General features: G+C 45.3%; 1 protein-coding gene across 9 annotated transcripts in view; it reads right to left on the bottom strand.

The window, feature by feature from the left end:
• Positions 1–9,976, bottom strand: part of ep400 (E1A binding protein p400) — a 164,821-nt gene extending 154,845 nt beyond the window's left edge. For 6 of the 9 annotated variants that reach the window (XM_086011917.1, XM_086011920.1, XM_086011919.1 and 3 more), the window contains exons 1-2: positions 9,735–9,976; positions 1,790–3,174 (exon numbers count right to left, since the gene is read on the bottom strand). In XM_086011917.1, the coding sequence (XP_085868043.1) occupies positions 1,790–3,145 (1,356 nt within the window). In that variant the 5' untranslated portion in view covers positions 3,146–3,174; positions 9,735–9,976. The remainder of the gene's footprint in view (positions 1–1,789; positions 3,175–9,734) is intronic. The other 3 variants (XM_086011923.1, XM_086011918.1, XM_086011924.1) reach the window with 1 other exon arrangement.
• Positions 9,977–18,959: the final 8,983 nt, after the last annotated feature.

The following is an 18,959-nucleotide window of genomic DNA, read 5'->3' as shown; positions in this document are numbered from 1 at the left end:
TCACAATAGCTTACAAAGAAACAAGTAAAATCAACCATTATACAATATTTGGTAACTGCAAGTCATAACCTAAGTTGTACCTTTACGCGGTTTAGTACTCATCATAAAATATGAAATAGAAAAACGTAATACAGACGGTGAAAAGAAAATCATTTCTGCCAGCCCTTTAGATCCACATCAGAGTCTTTCCCAATGGTTGTAGTGCATTCAAAAATGATTTTGCCAGCTAATTTTTAAGGAAGGAGTTAGCTCTAGCATTTGTCTCAACACAAACGTGTGCACGCGCCCACACGCAGACAGACAGACAACACACACACACACACAAAGTTCTATGAAGTAGAGCCGCTTCATCAAAATACCCTTGATTACTGGTTTTGCCAAGAATGGGCAAAGCATGCCCAGTGAAGAATTGCCATGGTCAAAATCAGTGTGGTCCGAGAATCAAACGCCACCCTGTGGCTCAGTGCACCCTACTGCTGAAGAAAAGGGGCCACATTTTTCCTGCAGTATATTAACCGCATAATTATTACGTGAATTAAATGTCTAGAAGTGTAGAAGAAGAACTAGATGGTGTACAATATCCCAAAGCTGGCCTTAGAAAACATCACAGCGAGCGGAGCTGCAGAATATTCCTGGCTCTCCCTTCACCCTTGAACAGAAAACCAACACTCTAGTGACGATGGATAATGTTGGATGTGGCTAAATGGAAATCAGCAAGAGGCTGGGTGGCAAAAATGAGCATATTCAACAAAGATATGTAGAAAGAAACCATGCAAACCAACAGATTTAACAATCGTCACCAATTTACATTTCTAAAGAATAATGTAAATGGGAAAGAATCCCACTGGTACTCGAGGGTGACAATTAACAGATCACATAATATCTTTACTCCACACCTATCTCCATTTACTCTGAATGCTATTACAATATAATAAAGTCGAGTTTTTTTTTTAATGGTCCAAAGTCCTGATTTAGTTTAACATTTTACATTACTCCAGTCAGATTCTGTACAATTAGGAAATCGTATTTTTAATGACCTTAAATGAATTTGGCGCTTTTGAAAATCATGTTAATTACTACATGCTGAAGCAATGACACGATTAGAACATAGGAAACGCACAAGGAAAATGCCACGTGTGCAACCTCTCTATAGTTGGAGTTGTTAACTTAAAGAATAAGGACCTGTGGACACTGGTTGAAACATTCAAAAAATAGGAGAGTAGGATGGAAGTAAATGGGTTTGGCACCAAGGTAGGACTAAGATGAAAATGATCCGTGCGGGTCCTCTAAATAGACCCTTGAACAAAGCGAGACGGGCTGAGATTCCCATTCTCGTGTTAACTGCAGGGCTGGAGTGTGGTCGTCAGTGTCCAGAGGCAGGAAACTTCACAACATTTCTACCCTCACACAGATTCATGAATATTAAATGGAATGGCGGCGCGCACAGGCGCAGTGGCTTTGCTTCTCCCAGGACAGTGCTATTTACGTTTAATGTTAATGCTATTTGTACTGGACTCATGGGAGCTTGCAAGATCACATTTCGTTGTTCATGTACTTGTGCATTGTACAATGACAATAAAGTTGAATTATTATTAAATTATTATTTAGCAGCTTGAGCTTAGTCCAAATTTCACCTGCCTTGAAAGACAGCGGAATAAATGTGCTCGCCAGTGAAGAATTTGTCAGCTTGCCCCAGACATGTGGACGCAACCACTTTCTGACCCTGCAGTTGTCACAAGTGCTGGAAGTGTGAATGGTCTTTGGACTAAATAGTAAATTGTTTGTTTACCTCGTCATTAATGACCTCGGACAGCTCCTCCTCTTCTTCCTCTTCTAGGTCCAAGTCGTTTTGCTTCAGATACGCCAACAAGGCCAGACAGGGTTTCCTTCGGAACGCCAAGTAGTCCATCATATTTCCTTGACGGTGCTGAAGGAAGAAAAGTTCAATCAAGCAATCCTTAAATGTCTCTCTCAGAGTCTCCATTTGAGCGAGGTGGTGCTCCAAACACTGCTTTCTCAGGTGAGAGATCTCTGGGTTGGCAGGTGGAATCTCGTCCAATTTCTTTGGTTGTTTCCTCACGACTGGGGCGCAGCTGCTGGCGGGAGTCAGACAAGCCGATGCCAGGCCCTGAGCGGCGGTATTCCGAGATGGGCTCGAAGGAGGTGGCGGGGATGTCATCCCAAAAGCCGACGGCCCTACACCAGCGGTCAGGGCTATGGGTGTCCTTTCATAATTTACAGATCTGGCCATCTGCTGGCCGTGAAGAACTTGCTGCTGCTGTTGAATCAACTGTCCCTGTATGATGCTGCTGATTTGCGGAGGCAGGTTCGACGTGGTGATGTGGCTCGGGCTGGGCAGGGGCGGCATGGCGCTGCTGGCCGCGGGGCTCTGTGGCCCCAGGTGGTGAATGGTTCCGCCGGTCTGGGAGTGGGGCTGCGAGAGTCTGCGCTCCCGCGACACGGAAGCAGAGGGCCCAGCCGCCGCCAGCTGCAGCTGCCCGCCGACGCCCGAAGTGATCTGCGCGAGGCTGGACGGGTCCTGGTACACGAAGTGCCCGGCGCTTGACGGGCTGAGGTTGAGCTGCCTGACCAGCACGTTGGCGTCCACGAATCCTCGGGTCGGGCTTTGGTTACACATGCTCAGTCCTGCGGCTGCTGCCCCCGTCCGTTGCACGCTCTGTAACATGGATGCAGGGCTGTGCTGCGTGGGGCTCTGCGGCTGGACCTGAGGCAAGGGAGAGGTGACCTGAATGTACGACGGAGACCCGTGATCAAACCGCCTCTGCTGCCCCACCGCCTGCGAGCCGTACTGGAACCCCGGGGATGCGGGGTTTTGAATCGGAAGGGGGGCCAAGGTGATTTGCTGGCTCCCGGACATCACTTGGCTCACATTCTGCAGCGTGATGTTGACGTTCTGGGCGGATACCGGACTCCGGTTCATGATGAGCTGCTGCAGTTGGTAACTGGGTGACTGCGGCCCAGAAGGACTGGCCACGGTGCGCGGCACAGGGCTGAGGGCCGGAGCAAACGCCGCGGCAGGGGATTGGGGTAAAGCGGTCTGTTCATCCCCCTCACCGCCTGTATACGACTTGGATCTCTGCAGTGGGCGCTGGATATTTTGTGAACCACTGCCATGGTGCATCATCACCAATGTTCTTTTGGGCGAGTGCTACCCTAGAAGAGAAAAAAAATTATTTTAAAAAAACTTCACCGATAGCAATGATAAAAAAAAGTAATTCTGCCACAAAAATGTGAATTAATGAAGAATCCGAAAGCAAATTTTACAAGAGCCAATATATGAAAAGCATAAGCTGATTTCGGCAGCAAATGGCTTAGTGCAATCTTCAGCTCAGATAATCAAACATTATAAGCGCATCCTGGATTTCTTAGTAAATCTCACCTAATTGTGGTAGCTTAGCTAATACAATGATCTATTGGGAAGACTTAGTACTTTGACAAGCTAGCACACAAATAGCTCCTGTTCCCTGTACATATCCCCGCATTATCTGGTCATTATTGCATTGCCGTTTGTGGGAGCTTGCTGTGTGCCCTACAACAGTGACTACACTTCAAAAAAAGTACTTCATTAGCTGTAAAGCGCTTTGGGACATCCCACGGTCGTGAAAGGCAAGTCTGTCTTTCCCTGTTCTCTGTACATAGTTGGTTAGGCCCCAGCCACAAAATATTTTACGGTCATCCTTTAAAGCAAACCATAATTCTATATCTCTTTTATATAAAAGGAGCTACATGTCACAATTAAAGTTACTGAAAGTTTCATTAACTCATCTCTCGACCCTGATCGAACAATTGACCCAAGCTCCCGACTGCCTGCATGTCATTTTGGAATCAGGGCTCCACTACCAGCTAAACGATCGCACCATGCATTTTTGGATTGTACTTGACTTTTGTTCCTTCTTTTTTTTAAAATACAAAGCTGTGAAAAATGTAATTGCGATTTTTACAACCTAATGAAATCGTTATCACCCCTGTGCTCGCTGATCTTCACTGGCTCCCAGTCCAATGCCTCGATTTTAAAATTCTTATCCTCGTGTTCAAATCTCTGCATGGCCTTGCTTCCCTCCCTATCCCTGTAACCTCCTCCAGCCTAAAACCCTCAGAGAACTCTCCGTCCCCCCCAACCCTGGCCTCTTGTGCATTCCTCCCTTCCTTCGCCCCACCATTAGCGGTCGTACCTTCTGATGTCTAGGCCCTAAGCTCTAGGAATTCCTCTCTAAAGCTCCCTGCCTCTGATTTAAGCCACTCTTAAAATCTACCTCTTTGACCAAGCATTTGGTCACCTGTCCTAACATCTCCTTCTTTAGCTCGGTGTCAATTTAAGTCCGATCACGCTTCTGTCAAGCACCGTGGGATCTTCCACTACGTTAACACCGCTATATAAATGCAAGTTGTTACTGCCGGAGAAGGTTGTGGGTATTCCAACAATGCCTTTCATTGAAGAGGCCTTCGATTTTACCAAGATTAAAACACATTGATCTCTTCACGAGTAGCCCTGAATTAAAACTATGGAATGGTGCAGCCTTTACAAACACAATTTTTAAGGCCGAAAGCTCAAAATGCTGCTTTTAAAAATCATCAGAATGTGGAAGTATCCATTTATCCACACTGCATTGAAATCATAATTTGTAACTCGCACCACAATATAAGCACTCAGTGCATCAAATTAATTTGGCATGGATAAATCAAGTCCGTCAAAACAGAGAAACATGTGGTGTTTATCATCACTAAAGCCCACAAGAACTGCCCAAAGTAGACTCCAGCACTACTAGCTTGCAAAGCAGTCTCAGTGCAATGGCTGCTCTGGATTCACTGCCAGGCTTTTAATGGGTTACGGCCAAGCTGACTTACCTACCTCATGCAAACGCAGAATGTTAGTTGTACTTTTAAGTCAAGTGTCAAATGGGTCCCTAGAAACCATAAGAAATAGGAGCAGGAGTAGGCCATTCGGCCGAGAAAGGTCACTTGAATAATACAACTATCTACATTGCTATAATGCTCAGGTGCAAAGACTTTGGAGAGCTTTAAAAGGGAGGCGGACAATGAGTAGACAATGAATTACGTAGAATTTACAGCACAGAAACAGGCCATTCAGCCCAACTGGTCAGTGCCGGTGTTTTATGCTCCACACGGGTCTCCTCCCACCCTACTGCACCTAACTCTATCAGCATATCCTTCTAATAAGCTGAGGAGAAAAGAAAAAAGGGGTTGAGAAGGTGGAACCAGAGTAAAAAAGGGTCGTAAGCAATGTTCCCTTTAAGCTGCAAGGCCGTGCAGCGCTCTAGAGCTCGAGCGGAGCTGGCTCACCCGCTTTGAAATACAAAAACCGCAGATGCGCAGAATTTTAAATGGGCCACACAGCCTGTTAAAGGGCCCGTGTGGCCCAAAAATAAATTAGTGGAAACATTGGTTGTAAGGAGTCTTTTGAAGACGGGGCACGGTGGCTGATGAAGTGGCCGCCGGTGGCGGAGCAAAGAACGAGTAGTCCAGTGTTGGACGAGTGGAGAGAGCGTGCAGTGACTTTAGGCTGGAGATGGCCGAGGTCTGGAAGAGCGAGGCTGTGGAGAGATTTGAAGGAGAGGGACAAGGATCTTGAACTAAATCAAATGGAGCACAAGGAGCCAGGAGATAACATGGCAAAGATTGCGTGGGTGAGACAGCTAAGTCGTCATTTTATAAAATGACTGCAGTTTGGGGTTTTCCAGTACTTACTATGTAATATTAATGTCTTTTTAATAAGGATTGACATTCCAACAGTGAAGTGTTAGTTTGATGAATGTGTTACCTAGAGTTTTTAATGTATTAGTCTCATTTTAATTGTTAATACAAGAATAAGAATATGTGGAATGAAAAAACGCCTTTAGCCATCAAGCCGGTTTCTTTTCACAAAACATTAACAAGCCACCCGATCAGATTCTGCTAATGCATTTCATCTCCTGAGGAAAGGGTCTGTCCTCCCTCCTCCCAGGTAACTCAGCAAAATGCCAAAATCTCCAACACCACAACCACCATTGGTCACCTCAGATGTTCTTTGGCATTTTTTTTTTTTTTTTAAAGCACATTTTCATTGAATTCATAAATGTTTGCATTCTTTCTGGGGTTACGACCAAGGCGGCATGCAATTTTTCAGGAGAGAAATAGGCAGAATCATGGAATATGATCCTCAAAACACTGGTAAAAAATAATAACCTTATGCAGTAAGGCTGGGTCTCTTTTCACTTGAAAAAGGCCGAGGGGTGACCTAATTGAGGTCTTTAAAATTATGAAAGGTTTTGATAAGTGGAAACATTCTCTCTGTATCCACTCTGGAAACTAGAGACCATCAACATAAGATAGTCACTAATAAATCCAATAGGGAATTCAGGAGAAACTTCTTTCCCCAGAGAGTGGTGAGAATGTGGAACTCGCTACCACAGGGAGTGGTCGAGGCGAATAGCAGAGATACAGTTAAGGGGAGGCTGGATAAACACACGAGGGAGAAGGAAATAGAGGGTTAGGCTGATAGATTTAGATGAGGAAAGACGGGAGGAGGCTCGAGTGGAGCATAAACACCGGCATGGACTGGTTGGGCCGAATGGCCTGTTTCTGTGCCGTATATTCTGGCCTGTTTCTGTGCTGTATATTCTATGTAATAAATAAAACCAAATTGGACTCAGCCACTCTAAAGCCGTGGCCTTGGTTATGATGCATTAAAGGTTGTATTTCAGGGCATTTGCATACACAGCGAGGGTCTTTCATTTGTACTAGTTATTAAGGGTTAGTGGGGCTGTGGCCTTTCCTGAGTCCCAGCAGGACTGGAAGAATTACGGTGTACATCGCTAACCCAGCACCAGCAGAAATTTAAAACAGAACTATTCATTGGACGATGTTATTGGCCGAGCCTTAGATTCTAAGCCAAGACAAATATAGTGCACTAATAATACATCAGTGTTAAAGGATTAAAAGCTATCGATAATAGAAATGTACAGAAACAGGGAAATGGTCATTCATAGCTTTTACGTAGCAAAGACGGAGCTCTCTTTCTGGACTTGCGATCCTATGTCTTGTAATGCCCAGGACTCGCAATTCTTCAGTAATTATTTGAGGCAAGGGACAACAAAAACTCTCGTTTAATTTATATTTATTATACAAACATAGCAACAAGCAGAACTAAACAGACTTAAAAAGGGAACAAAAATATTCAAAAAGATGAATATATACAAAAGCTTTGGAAGGAGCTGCGTTGCAGCCATCAGAGCTGCTGCTACTTGAAGCAACTGCTACCATGTTCTTATCCTCACTGAGAAAAATACCGGAAATAAAAATGGTCCTGCAGATACCGGCCGCGCTATCCTGCATGCAAAGGGAATGTCAGTTAACATGAAGTTCATGTCTAGCGTTTTCTGGCTCCTGCACGTCAGAAAAGATCGATTGGCCTTGGAGGGGATGCAGCGCAGATTCACCAGAATGATACCAAGGGTTAAATCATGAGGACAGGTTGCATAAGCTTGGCTTGCATTCCTTTGAGTATAGGAGGTTGAAGGGTGATCTGATTGAGGTGTTTAAAATATGTTAATAGGATTCGATAGGGTAGATACAGAAAAACTATTTCCCCGAGTGGGGAAAATCAAGAACATGGGGACATAATCTTAAAATTAGAGCTAGGCCGTTCAGAAGAGATTTATTCACACAAAGGGTAGTAGAAATATGGAACACTCTCCCTCACAATGCTGTAGGTGCTGGGCGACAATTGGAGTTTTCAAGACAGAGATCGATAGATTGTTGTTGGGTAAGAGTATCGAGGAATCTGGAGCCAACGCAGGTAAATGGAGACGAGGTACAGACCATCCATGATTAAACCATGGTGGAGCAGGCTTGAGGGGCTGAATGGTCGACTCCTCTTGCCGTGTTCCCAAGTGCTTAGCGAAACGTAAACAATGATGGTAAACTTCTTCATTTCCTACCGAATCCCAACATTTTAAAAGTGCACAGCATCACCCACCTGACTGGCATGAAGAGAAACTTGGCACACGGTATTATAAGCAGCACTGCATGCCTGAATTACAAGGTGCACCAGGAAATCAGCAATGGGCAAAACAAAAACCTTCTGATGCAGTTTCCTCGAGCAGTCAAACTGAAGCAGGATATATAAAGCTGTCAAACTAACTGACAAAAAGCAAGAGTTGCTCTATTCTCACTATATAGATTATGTACATATAAAATAAGTTAACACTAGCATGCAAAATACTTTATATTATTTACAACACAAAAACAGAAAAATTGCAATTATTTTGCAAGCATATAAATTGCATTGTTATTTTGCAGACACACACTCAGGCTAGCATTTCTACAGCGCTTTACAGCCAATGAAGTACTTTTGAAGTGTAGTCACTGTTGTAATGTAGAAAACGCAGCAGCCAATTTGCACACAGCAAGCTCCCACAAACAGCAATGTGATAATGACCAGATAATGTTTCATTTTAGTGATGTCAATTGAGGAATAAATATTGGCCAGGACACCGGGGGGGGGGGGCGGTGGGAAGAGAGGGGTGAACTCCCCTGCTCTTCTTCGAAGTAGTGCCTGTGGGATCTTTTACGTCTACCCGAGAGCAGACGGGGCTGCGGTTTAATGCCTCATCCAAAAGACAGTTCTTCCGACAGTGCAGCCCTCCCTCAGCACGGCACGGAAAGGTCAGCTGAGATTTTTGCGCTCCAGTCCCTGGAGTGGGGCTTGAACCCACTGATGCAGAGGCGAGAGTGCTGCGTACTGAGCCACAGCTGTACTCAAATATATATATATAAAAAATGTAATGGTGCAATATAAAATGCTTCAAGTTACATTGACTCTGCAGGCAGTTATTTGTTTTTAAACCCAATGATTGATATATAGAAACATAGAAACTAGGAGCAGGAGTAGGCCATTCAGCCCTTCGAGCCTGCTCCGCCATTCAACGAGATCATGGCTGATCATCCAAACCCTTAGCACCCGATCCCTACACCGACAGCCATCCCACCCAAGCCCTATCCCCGTAACCCCATGTATTTAATCCCCCCTAACACTAAGGGCCAATTTTTTTTATCATGGCCAATCAACCTAACCCGCACATCTTTGGACTGTGGGAGGAAACCGGAGCACCCAGAGGAAACCCACGCAAACACGGGGAGAATGTGCAAACTCCACACAGTCACCCGAGGCCGGATTTGAACCCGGGTCCCTGGCGCTGTGAGGCAACAGTGCTAACCACTATGCCACCGTGCTGCCCCCACTGCCGAGGTGTGATAAATGGCAGTTAGAAAGATTACCTGTAATCAGCTGGCATTATTCTCTGACTATATAAGCTATGTCTTTATGCATCTCTCCACTTCACCTGACGAAGGAGCAGCGCTCCGAAAGCTTGTGATTTCAAATAAAACTGTTGGACTATAACCTGGTGTTATGTGACTTCTTACATTTGTCCACCCCAGTCCAACACCGGCATCTCCACACCATGATATATCTCAAGTAATGGTGCAATATAAAATGCTTCAAGTTACATCTACTTTACAGGCAGTTATTTGTTGTTAAACCCACGGGATACATACAGTCTAAAGTGCAGCAGCAACAACCTGCGCAAGTTATAGAAGCAGCATTGAGTCTACCTGTCCAGGACTGGCGTGCGCGCTCGCGTCAATACCCAACGTGCGCGCCCCCGCCCCTGGCGCATGCGCAGCAGCCTCCCGCGGGCCGCCCGCCCGCTTACCCGATTCTCTCCTCACAGCGACTGGCGGAGCCGCGCCTCCATCCGGCCCGGCCTCTCCCGCAGTCTCCACCGCCGGGAGTCGGACTCCCTCTCCCTCACCGCGCCCCTCCCCGGGGTAATTGGAAAAAAAAAAACAAAAACCCGATCAATAAAATGAAGCCCAGGGAGGGAGGGAGTGAGCCGGCCGAGCGAAGAGCCGACTACACCCGACAATCAAACATGGCGTCCGTTTCTCTGCCAGCCTCGCTGCCCTCGCCGGAAGTCAATCTCGCACGTCGCCGACGTCCCGGCTCCCCATGACTGACATCAGCGTCCACCAATCAGCGAGGGCCGCCCAAAAAGAAGGCGGAACCACACCCGCCGGGCTTTGACTCCTCCTCCTTCCCCCTCCCACTTTGCAATTCTTAAAGGGGCCATACACCAACAACAACAACTTGCATTTATATAGCGCCTTTAACATAGTTACAACGTCCCAAAGCGTTGCAAGACAAAAAATTTGAGACCCAGCCGCATAATGAGAAATTAGGGCAGGTGACCAAAAGCTTGGTCAAAGAGGCAGGTTTTAAGGAGCGTCTTAAAGGAGGAGAGAGAGGTAGAAAGATGGAGAGGTTTAGGGAGGGAATTCCAGAGCTTAGAGCCCAGGCAGTTGAAGGCACGGCCGCCAACGGTTGAGCGATTATAATCAGGGATGCTCAAGTGAGCAGAATTAATAGAATAGATTGGTTGCAGCATAGAATGAGCCCATTCAGCCCGTGCTAGCACTCGGCAAGAGCACTTCAGCTAGTCCCACTTCCCTGCCCGTTCCCTGTAGCCCTGCAAATTTTTTTCCTTTAGGTACTTATCCAATTCCCTTTTGAAAGGCACGATTGAGTCTGCCTCCACCACCCTTTCAGGCAGTGCATTCCAGATCATAACCAATCGCTGCATAAAAAAGTTTTTCCTCATGTCACCTTTGGTTCTTTGGTCAATCACCTTAAATCTGTGTCCTCTGGTTCTCGACCCTTCCGCCAATGGGGACAGTTTCTCTCTATCTACTCTGTCCCGACCCCTCATGATTTTGACTACCTCTATCAAATATCCTCTCAACCTTCTCTGCTCAAAGGAGAACAACTCCATCTTCTCTAGTCTGTCCACGTAGCTGAAGTCCCTCATCCCTGGACTCATTCTCAAAAATCTTTTCTGCACCCTCTTTTAGACCTTCATATCCTCCTTAAAGTGCAGTGCCCAGAATTGTCCACAATACTCCAGTTGAGGCCAAACCAGTATTTTATACCGGGTTCATCATAATTTCCTTGCCTTTGTACTCTATGCCTCTATTTATGAAGCCCAGGATCCCGTGAGCTTTTTTTAACCACTTTCTCAACCTGCTTTGCCACCGTCAACGATTTGTGCACATATACCCCCAGGTCTCTCTGTTCATGCACCCCCTTTAGGATTGTGCCCTTTAGTTTATATTGCCTCTCCTTGTTCTTCCTACCAAAATGCACTTTGCTGCATTAAATTTCATCTGCCACGTGTCCGCCCATTTCACCAGCCTTTTGAAGTCTATCACTCTCCTCCTCACGGTTCACTGTACTTCCAAGTTTTGTGTCATCTGCAAATTTTGAAATTGTGCCCTGTACACCCAAGTCCAAGTCATTAATATATATCAAGAAAAGCAGTGGTCCTAGAACCGACCCCTGGGGAACACCACGGTATACCTTCCTCCAGTCCGACAAACAACCGTTCACCACTACTCTCTGTTTCCTGTCACTTAGCCAATTCCGTATCCATGCTCCCACTGTCCCTTTTATTCCATGGGCTTCAAATTTGCTGGCAAGTCTATTATGTGGCACTTTATCAAACGCATTTTGGAAGTCCATATCACCACATCAACCGCATTTCCTTCATCAACCCTCTCTGTTACCTCATCAAAAAACTCAAGCAAGTTAGCTAAAACACAATTTGCCTTTAACAAATCCGTGCTGGCTTTCCTTAATTAATCCACACCTGTCCAAGTGACTGTTAACTTTGTCCCTGGCTATCGTTTCCAAAAGCTTCCCCACTACCAAGGTTATACTGACTGGCCTGTAGTTGCTGAGTTTATCCTTACACCCGTTTTTGAACAAGGGTGTTGCATTTGCAATTCTCCAGTCCTCTGGCACCACCCCCGTATCCAAGGAGGATTGGAAGATTATGGCCAGTACCTCTGCAATTTCCTCCTTAACCTCCCTCAGCATCCTAGGATGCATCCCATCCGGTCCTGGTGACATATCAACTTTAAGTACAGACAGCCTTTCTAGTAGCTCCTCTATATCAAATTTTATCTCATCCAGTATCTCCACTACCTCTTCTTTCACCATGACTTTGGCAGCATCTTCTTCATTGGTGAAGACAGATGCAAAGTACTCATTTAGTATTTTAGTCATGCCCTCTGCCTCCATGCACGGTCTCCTTTTTGGTCCCTAACCAGCCCCACCCATCCTCTTACTACCCGTTTATTATTTATATGACCATAGAAGACTTTTTAATTCCCTTTTATGTTAGCTGCCAATCTATTCTCATATACTCTCTCTTTGCCCCTCTTATTTTCTTTTTCACTTCACCTCTGAACTTTCTAAATTCAGCCTCATTCTCACTTGTATTCTCAACCTGATATCTGTCATACACACTCTTTTTCTGCTTCATCTTATTCTCTATCTCTTTCATCATCCAGGGAGCTCTGGCTTTAGTTGCCCTACCTTTTCCCCTCGTGGGAATGTACCTCAACTGTACCCGAACTATCTCCTCTTTAAAGGCAGCCCATTGTTCGATTACAGTATTGCCTGCCAATCTTTGATTTCAATTTACCCGGGCCAGATCCGTTCTCAACCCACTGAAATTTGCCTTCCTCCAATTAAGTATTTTTACTCTAGGTTGTTCCCTGTCCTTTTTCATAGCTAATCTAAACCTTATGGTACTATGATCACTGTTCCCTAAATGTTCACCTACTTGCTCCACTTGACTCACCTCATTCCCCAGAACCAGATCCAAATGGATGAACTACAGAATTTGTTCATCCCTGTTTGGCATAAAAATAAAACAAAAAAGCTGACTCAACATTGGCTAACAAGGGAAATTTGGGATAGCATAAGATCCAAGGAGAGGACATATAAATTGGCCAGAAAAAGCAGCAAACCTGAGGATTGGGAGCAGTTTTGGATTCAACAAAGGAGGACAAAGGGATTAATTAAGAGGGGGAAAATAGAGTATGAGAGTAAGCTTTCAGGGAACATAAAAACTGACTGTAAAAGCTTCTATAGCTATGGAAAGAGAAAAAGATTGGTAAAGTCAAGCGTAGGTCCCTTGCAGTCAGAATCAGGGGAATTTATAATGGGGAACAAAGACATGGCAGACCAATTAAATACATACTTTGGTTCTGTCTTCACAAAGGAGGACATAGAAACATAGAAGATAGGAGCAGGAGTAGGCTATTCGGCCCCTCAAGCCTGCTCCGCCATTCAATGCGATCATGCTGATCATCCAAATTCAGTACCCGGTCCCTGCTTTCTCCCCATACCCCTTGATCCCTTTAGCCAAAAGAAATATATCCAACTCCTTCTTGAATATATTTAATGAATTGGCCTCTACTGCCTTCCGTGGTAGAGAATTCCACAGGTTCACCACTCTCTGGGTGAAGAAATTCCTCCTCATCTCAGTCCTAAATGGCTTACCCGTTATCTTTAGGCTGTGACCCCTGGTTCTGGACTCCCCCGCCATCGGGAACATCCTTCCGGCATCTAGTCTGTCTAGTCCTGTTAGAATTTTATAAGTTTCGATGAGATCCCCTCTCATTCTTCTAAACTCCAGCGAGTACAAGCCCAATCGATCCAATCTCTCCTCATACGTCATTCCTGCCATCCCAGGTATCAGTCTGGTGAATCTTCGCTGAACTCCTTCCATGGCAAGAACATCCTTCCTCAGATAAGGCAACCAAAACGGCACACAATACTCAAGATGTGGTCTCACCAAGGCCCTGTACAACTGCAGCAAGACATCCTTGTTCCTGTACTCAAACCCTCTCGCTACGAAGGCCAACATACCATTTGCCTTCTTAACCGCCTGCTGCACCTGCATGCTTACCTTCAGCAACTGGTGCACAAGGACACCCAGGTCTCGTTGCACTTCCCCTTCTCCCAATCTATTGCCATTCAGATAATAATCTGCCTTCCTGTTTTTGCTACCAAAGTGGATAACCTCGCATTTATCCACGTTATATTGCATCTGCCATGCTTCTGCCCAATCACCCAACCGGTCCAAATCATCCTGAAGTTTCTCGGCATCCTCCTCACAGCACACACGCCCACCCAGCTTTGTGTCGTCTGCAAATTTGGAGATATTACATCTAGTTCCTTTGTCTAGATCATTAATATATATTGTGAATAGCTGGGGTCCAAGGACCGATCCCTGCGGTACCCCACTAGTCACTACCTGCCACTCGGAAAAAGACCTGTTTATTCCAACTCTTTGCTTTCTGTCTGCCAACCAGTTCTCTATCCAAGTCAGTACCTTGCCCCCAATCCCATGTGCCTTAACTTTACACGCTAATCTCTTATGCGGGACCTTATCGAAAGCCTTCTGAAAGTCCAAATACACCACATCCACTGGTTCTCCCTTATCTATTTTACCAGTTACATCCTCAAAAAATTCCAGTAGATTAGTCAAGCACGATTTACCCTTTGTAAATCCATGTTGACTTTGTCCGATCCTGTCACTGTTTTCCAAGTGCTCTGCTATTACATCTTTTATAATGGACTCTAGCATTTTCCCCACTACCGATGTCAGGCTTACCGGTCTGTAATTCCCCGTTTTCTCTCTACCACCTTTTTTGAATAGTGGGGTAACATTAGCTACCCTCCAATCCATGGGAACTGTTCCAGATTCCATCGAATGTTGGAAGATGATCAGCAATGCATCTACTATTTCTAGGGCCACTTCCTTAAGTACACTAGGATGTAGATTATCAGGCCCTGGGGATTTATCGGCCTTCAATCCCATCAATTTCCTTAACACCATTTCCCTACAAATGCTGATTTCTTTCAGTTCCTCCCTTTCATCAGACCCTATGTTCCCCGACATCTCTGGGAGGTTATTTGTGTCCTCCTTTGTGAAGACAGAACCAAAATATATATTTAATTGGTCTGCCATTTCTTTGTTCCCCATTATAAATTCCCCTGATTCTGACTGCAAGGGACCTACGCTTGACTTCATCAATCTTTTTCTCTTCACATATCTATAAAAGCTTTTACAGTCAGTTTTTATGTTCCTTGCAAGCTTACTCTCATATTCTATTTTCCCCTTCTTAATTAATCCCTTTGTCCTCCTTTGTTGAATCCTAAACTGCTCCCAATCCTCAGGTTTACTGCTTTTTCTGGCCAATTTATATGTCCTCTCCTTCGATCTTATGCTATCCCTAATTTCCCTTGTTAGCCACAGTTGAGTCACCTTTTTTGTTTTATTTTTATGCCAAACTGGGATGAACAAATTCTGTAGTTCATCCATGCGGTCTTTGAATGTTCACAGAAACCCCACAGTGCAGATAGAGGCCATTTCGGCCCATCGAGCCTGCACCGACACATATCCCACCCGATCCCCGTAATCCCTACACCAACACATATCCCCGTAACCCCACGTATTTAATCCCCCTAACACTAAGGGTCAATTTATCATAGCCAATCAACCTAACTCGCACATCTTTGGACTTTGCCATTGCTTATCCACTGTCAACCCTTTGAGTGGCATTCCCCAATCAATCCTACCCAACGCGCGCCTCAGACCATCGTAGTTTCCTTTATTTAAATTCAGGACCCTAGTCTCTGAGTCAACAACTTCATTCTCCATCTTAATGAAGAATTCTATCATATTATGATCGCTCCGACCCAAGGGGCCTCATACAACAAGATTGTTAATTAATCCTTTCTCATTACATAATACCCAGTCTAAGATGGCCTGATCTCTGGTTGGTTCCTCGACATATTGGTCCAGGAAACCATCCCGTAAACACTCCAGGAATTCCTCCTCCACAATATTGTTACTAATTTGGGTAGCCCAATTTATATGTAGATTAAAGTCACCCATGATGACTGCTGTGCCCTTATTTCACGCTTCTCTAATTTCCCTTTTAATGCCATCCCCAACCTCCGCATTACTGTTTGGAGGTCTATATACCACTCCCACTAACGTTTTCTGCCCCTTGGTATTTCTCAGTTCTACCCATACAGATTCCACATCATCAGAGCGAATATCCTTCCTTACAATTGTGTTAATCCCTTCTTTAACCAGCAATGCTACCCCACCTCCCTTTCCTTTTTGCCTATCTTTCCTGAATATTGAATACCCCTGGATGTTGAGTTCCCAGCCTTGGCCACCCTGGAGCCATGTTTCCGTAATCCCAATCAAATCATAATCGTTTACCTCTATTTGCGCAGTTAATTCATCCACCTTATTACGAATGCTCCTCGCATTAAGACACAAAGCTTTCAGGCTTGTTTTTTTAACGCTCTTAGACCTATTAGAATTATTATTTACTGTGGCCATGTTTGATTTAAACTGTTGATTTCTCTGACTGCCACTTTTGTTTTTCTCCTTCCTATCTTTTTCTTTTATCCTTGTTTCCCTTTCCTCTGTCCCTCTGCTCAGGTTCCCAACCCCCTGTCATTTTAGTTTAAACCCTCCCCCAGAGCACTCGCAAACACTCCCCCTAGGACATCGGTCCCGGCCCTGCCCAGGTGCAAACCTTCCGGTTTGAATTGGTCCCACCTCCCCCAGAACCGGTTCCAATGTCCCAGGAATTTGAATCCCTCCCTGTTGCACCATTCCTCTAGCCATGTATTCATCTGAAATATCCTTCTATTTCTACTCTGACTAGCACGTGGCACTGGTAGCAATCCTGAGATTACTACCTTTGAGGTCCTATTTTTTAATTTACCTCCTAACTCCCTATATTCAGCTTTTAGGGCCTCATCCCATTTTTTGCCTATATCGTTGGTACCTAGAGCGTTGGCGGGAATTTCAGCGGCAGCAGCGGGGCTATAAAAGGCTCCAAGAGACCAGGTAGGCCTCAGAGCGTTAGCGGTGGCGGCGGGAGAAATCTCAGAGCGGTGGAGTGACTATAAAAAGGTCCCAGAAGCGCGGGTAGGTTTACTAATCTCCAATCTCACAGAGAGGGAGAGAAGTAAAAAGTAATCGAAGTGTGACGTCACCAGAAAGCAGGTAAGTGATTGGTTGGTGAGTATTTCTCTCTTTTTAAACTTTAACTCTGTGGTTTATAGTTTCTAAGCTCTCTGTGGTGTAGCGGGGACTGTTTGTAAACCTGGACCCTTAAATATATCATTTAACTGTAGTGAAATTGGTGGGATTGATTTGATTTAATTTAATTGCAATTAATTAAAGGGTAAGTCATGGCAGGACAGCCCGGTGCCGTGGTATGCTCCTCCTGCGATATGTGGGAACTCAGGGACACTTCCTGTGTCTCTGACAACCATGTGTGCAGGAAGTGTGTCCAGCTGCAGCTACTGGCAGACCGCATTGCGGTGCTGGAGCTGCGATTGGATTCATACTGGACCATTCGCAATGCTGAGGACGTCATGAATAGCACGTTTGATTAGTTGGTCACACCGCAGGTTGGACAGGCAGAAAGGGAATGGGTGACCAACAGACAGAGTACTAGGCAAAGGCAGGTAGTGCAGGGGTCCCCTGTGGACATCCCCCTCTCAAACAGATACACCACTTTGAGTACTGTTGGGGGGGATGGCTTATCAGAGGAAGGCAGCAGCAGCCAACTTCCTGGCACCAGGGGTGGTTCTGCTGCACAGGACGGGAGGAAAAAGAGGGGTAGAGCTAGAGGGGATTCTATTGTAAGGGGAATAGATAGGCGTTTCTGCGGCCACAAACGAGACTCCAGGATGGTGTGTTGCCTCCCTGGTGCAAGGGTCAAGGATGCAGAACATTTTGGAAGGGGAGGGTGAACAGCCAGTTGTCGTGGTGCATATAGGTACCAACGATATAGGTAAAAAACAGGATGAGGTCCTAAAAGCTGAATATAGGGAGTTAGGAGGTAAATTAAAAAATAGGACCTCAAAGGTAGTAATCTCAGGATTGCTACCAGTGCCACATGCTAGTCAGAGTAGAAATAGAAGGACACAAATAAACTCCCAGAGATGTCGGGAAACAGGGTCTAATGAGAGAGAGGAACTGAATGAAATCAGTATTTGTAGGAAAATGGTGTTAGGGAAATTGACAGGATTGAAGGCCGATAAATCCCCAGGGCCTGATAATCTACATCCTAGGGTACTTAAAGAAGTGGCCCTAGAAATAGTAGATGCATTGCTGGTCATCTTCCAAAATTCTATAGACTCTGGAACAGTTCCCATGGATTGGAGGGTAGCTAATGTTACCCCACTATTCAAAAAAGGTGGTAGAGAAAAAACGGGGAATTATAGACCGGTAAGCCTGACATCGGTAGTGGGGAAAATGCTAGAGTCCGTTATAAAAGATGTAATAGCAGAGCACTTGGAAAACAGTGACAGGATCGGACAAAGTCAACATGGATTTACAAAAGGTAAATCATGCTTGACTAATCTACTGGAATTTTTTGAGGATGTAACTGGTAGAATAGATAAGGGAGAACCAGTGGATGTGGTGTATTTGAACTTTCAGAAGACTTTCAATAAGGTCCCACATAAGAGACTAGCGTGCAAAGTTAAAGCGCATGGGATTGGGGGTAAAGTACTGACTTGGATAGAAAACTGGCAGACAGGAAGCAGAGTTGGAATAAATGATCTAGATGAGGGAACTAGATGTAATATCTCCAAGTTTGCAGATGACACAAAGCTGGGTGGGCGTGTGTGCTGTGAGGAGGATGCTGAGAAATTCTAGTACGATTTGGACAGGTTGGGCGATTGGGCAGATGCATGGCAGATGCAGTATAATGTGGATAAATGCGAGGTTATCCACTTTGGTGGCAAAAACAGGAAGGCAGATTATTATCTGAACGGCAATAGATTGGGAGAAGGGGAAGTGCAACGAGACCTGGGTGTCCTTGTGCACCAGTCCCTGAAGGTAAGCATGCAGGTGCAGCAGGCGGTTAAGAAGGCAAATGGTATGTTGGCCTTCATAGCGAGAGTTTTCGAGTACAGGAGCAAGGATGTCTTGCTACAGTTGTACAGGGCCTTGGTGAGACCACACCTTGAGTATTGTGTGCAGTTT

The sequence above is a fragment of the Somniosus microcephalus genome, chromosome 19 (assembly GCF_052327205.1).
Source record: "Somniosus microcephalus isolate GS21.2 chromosome 19, FLI_Smic_1.0, whole genome shotgun sequence".
Lineage (NCBI taxonomy): Eukaryota > Metazoa > Chordata > Chondrichthyes > Squaliformes > Somniosidae > Somniosus > Somniosus microcephalus.
Note: the sequence above shows the minus strand (reverse complement) of the source record. Positions and strands in the feature narration are given on the sequence as shown.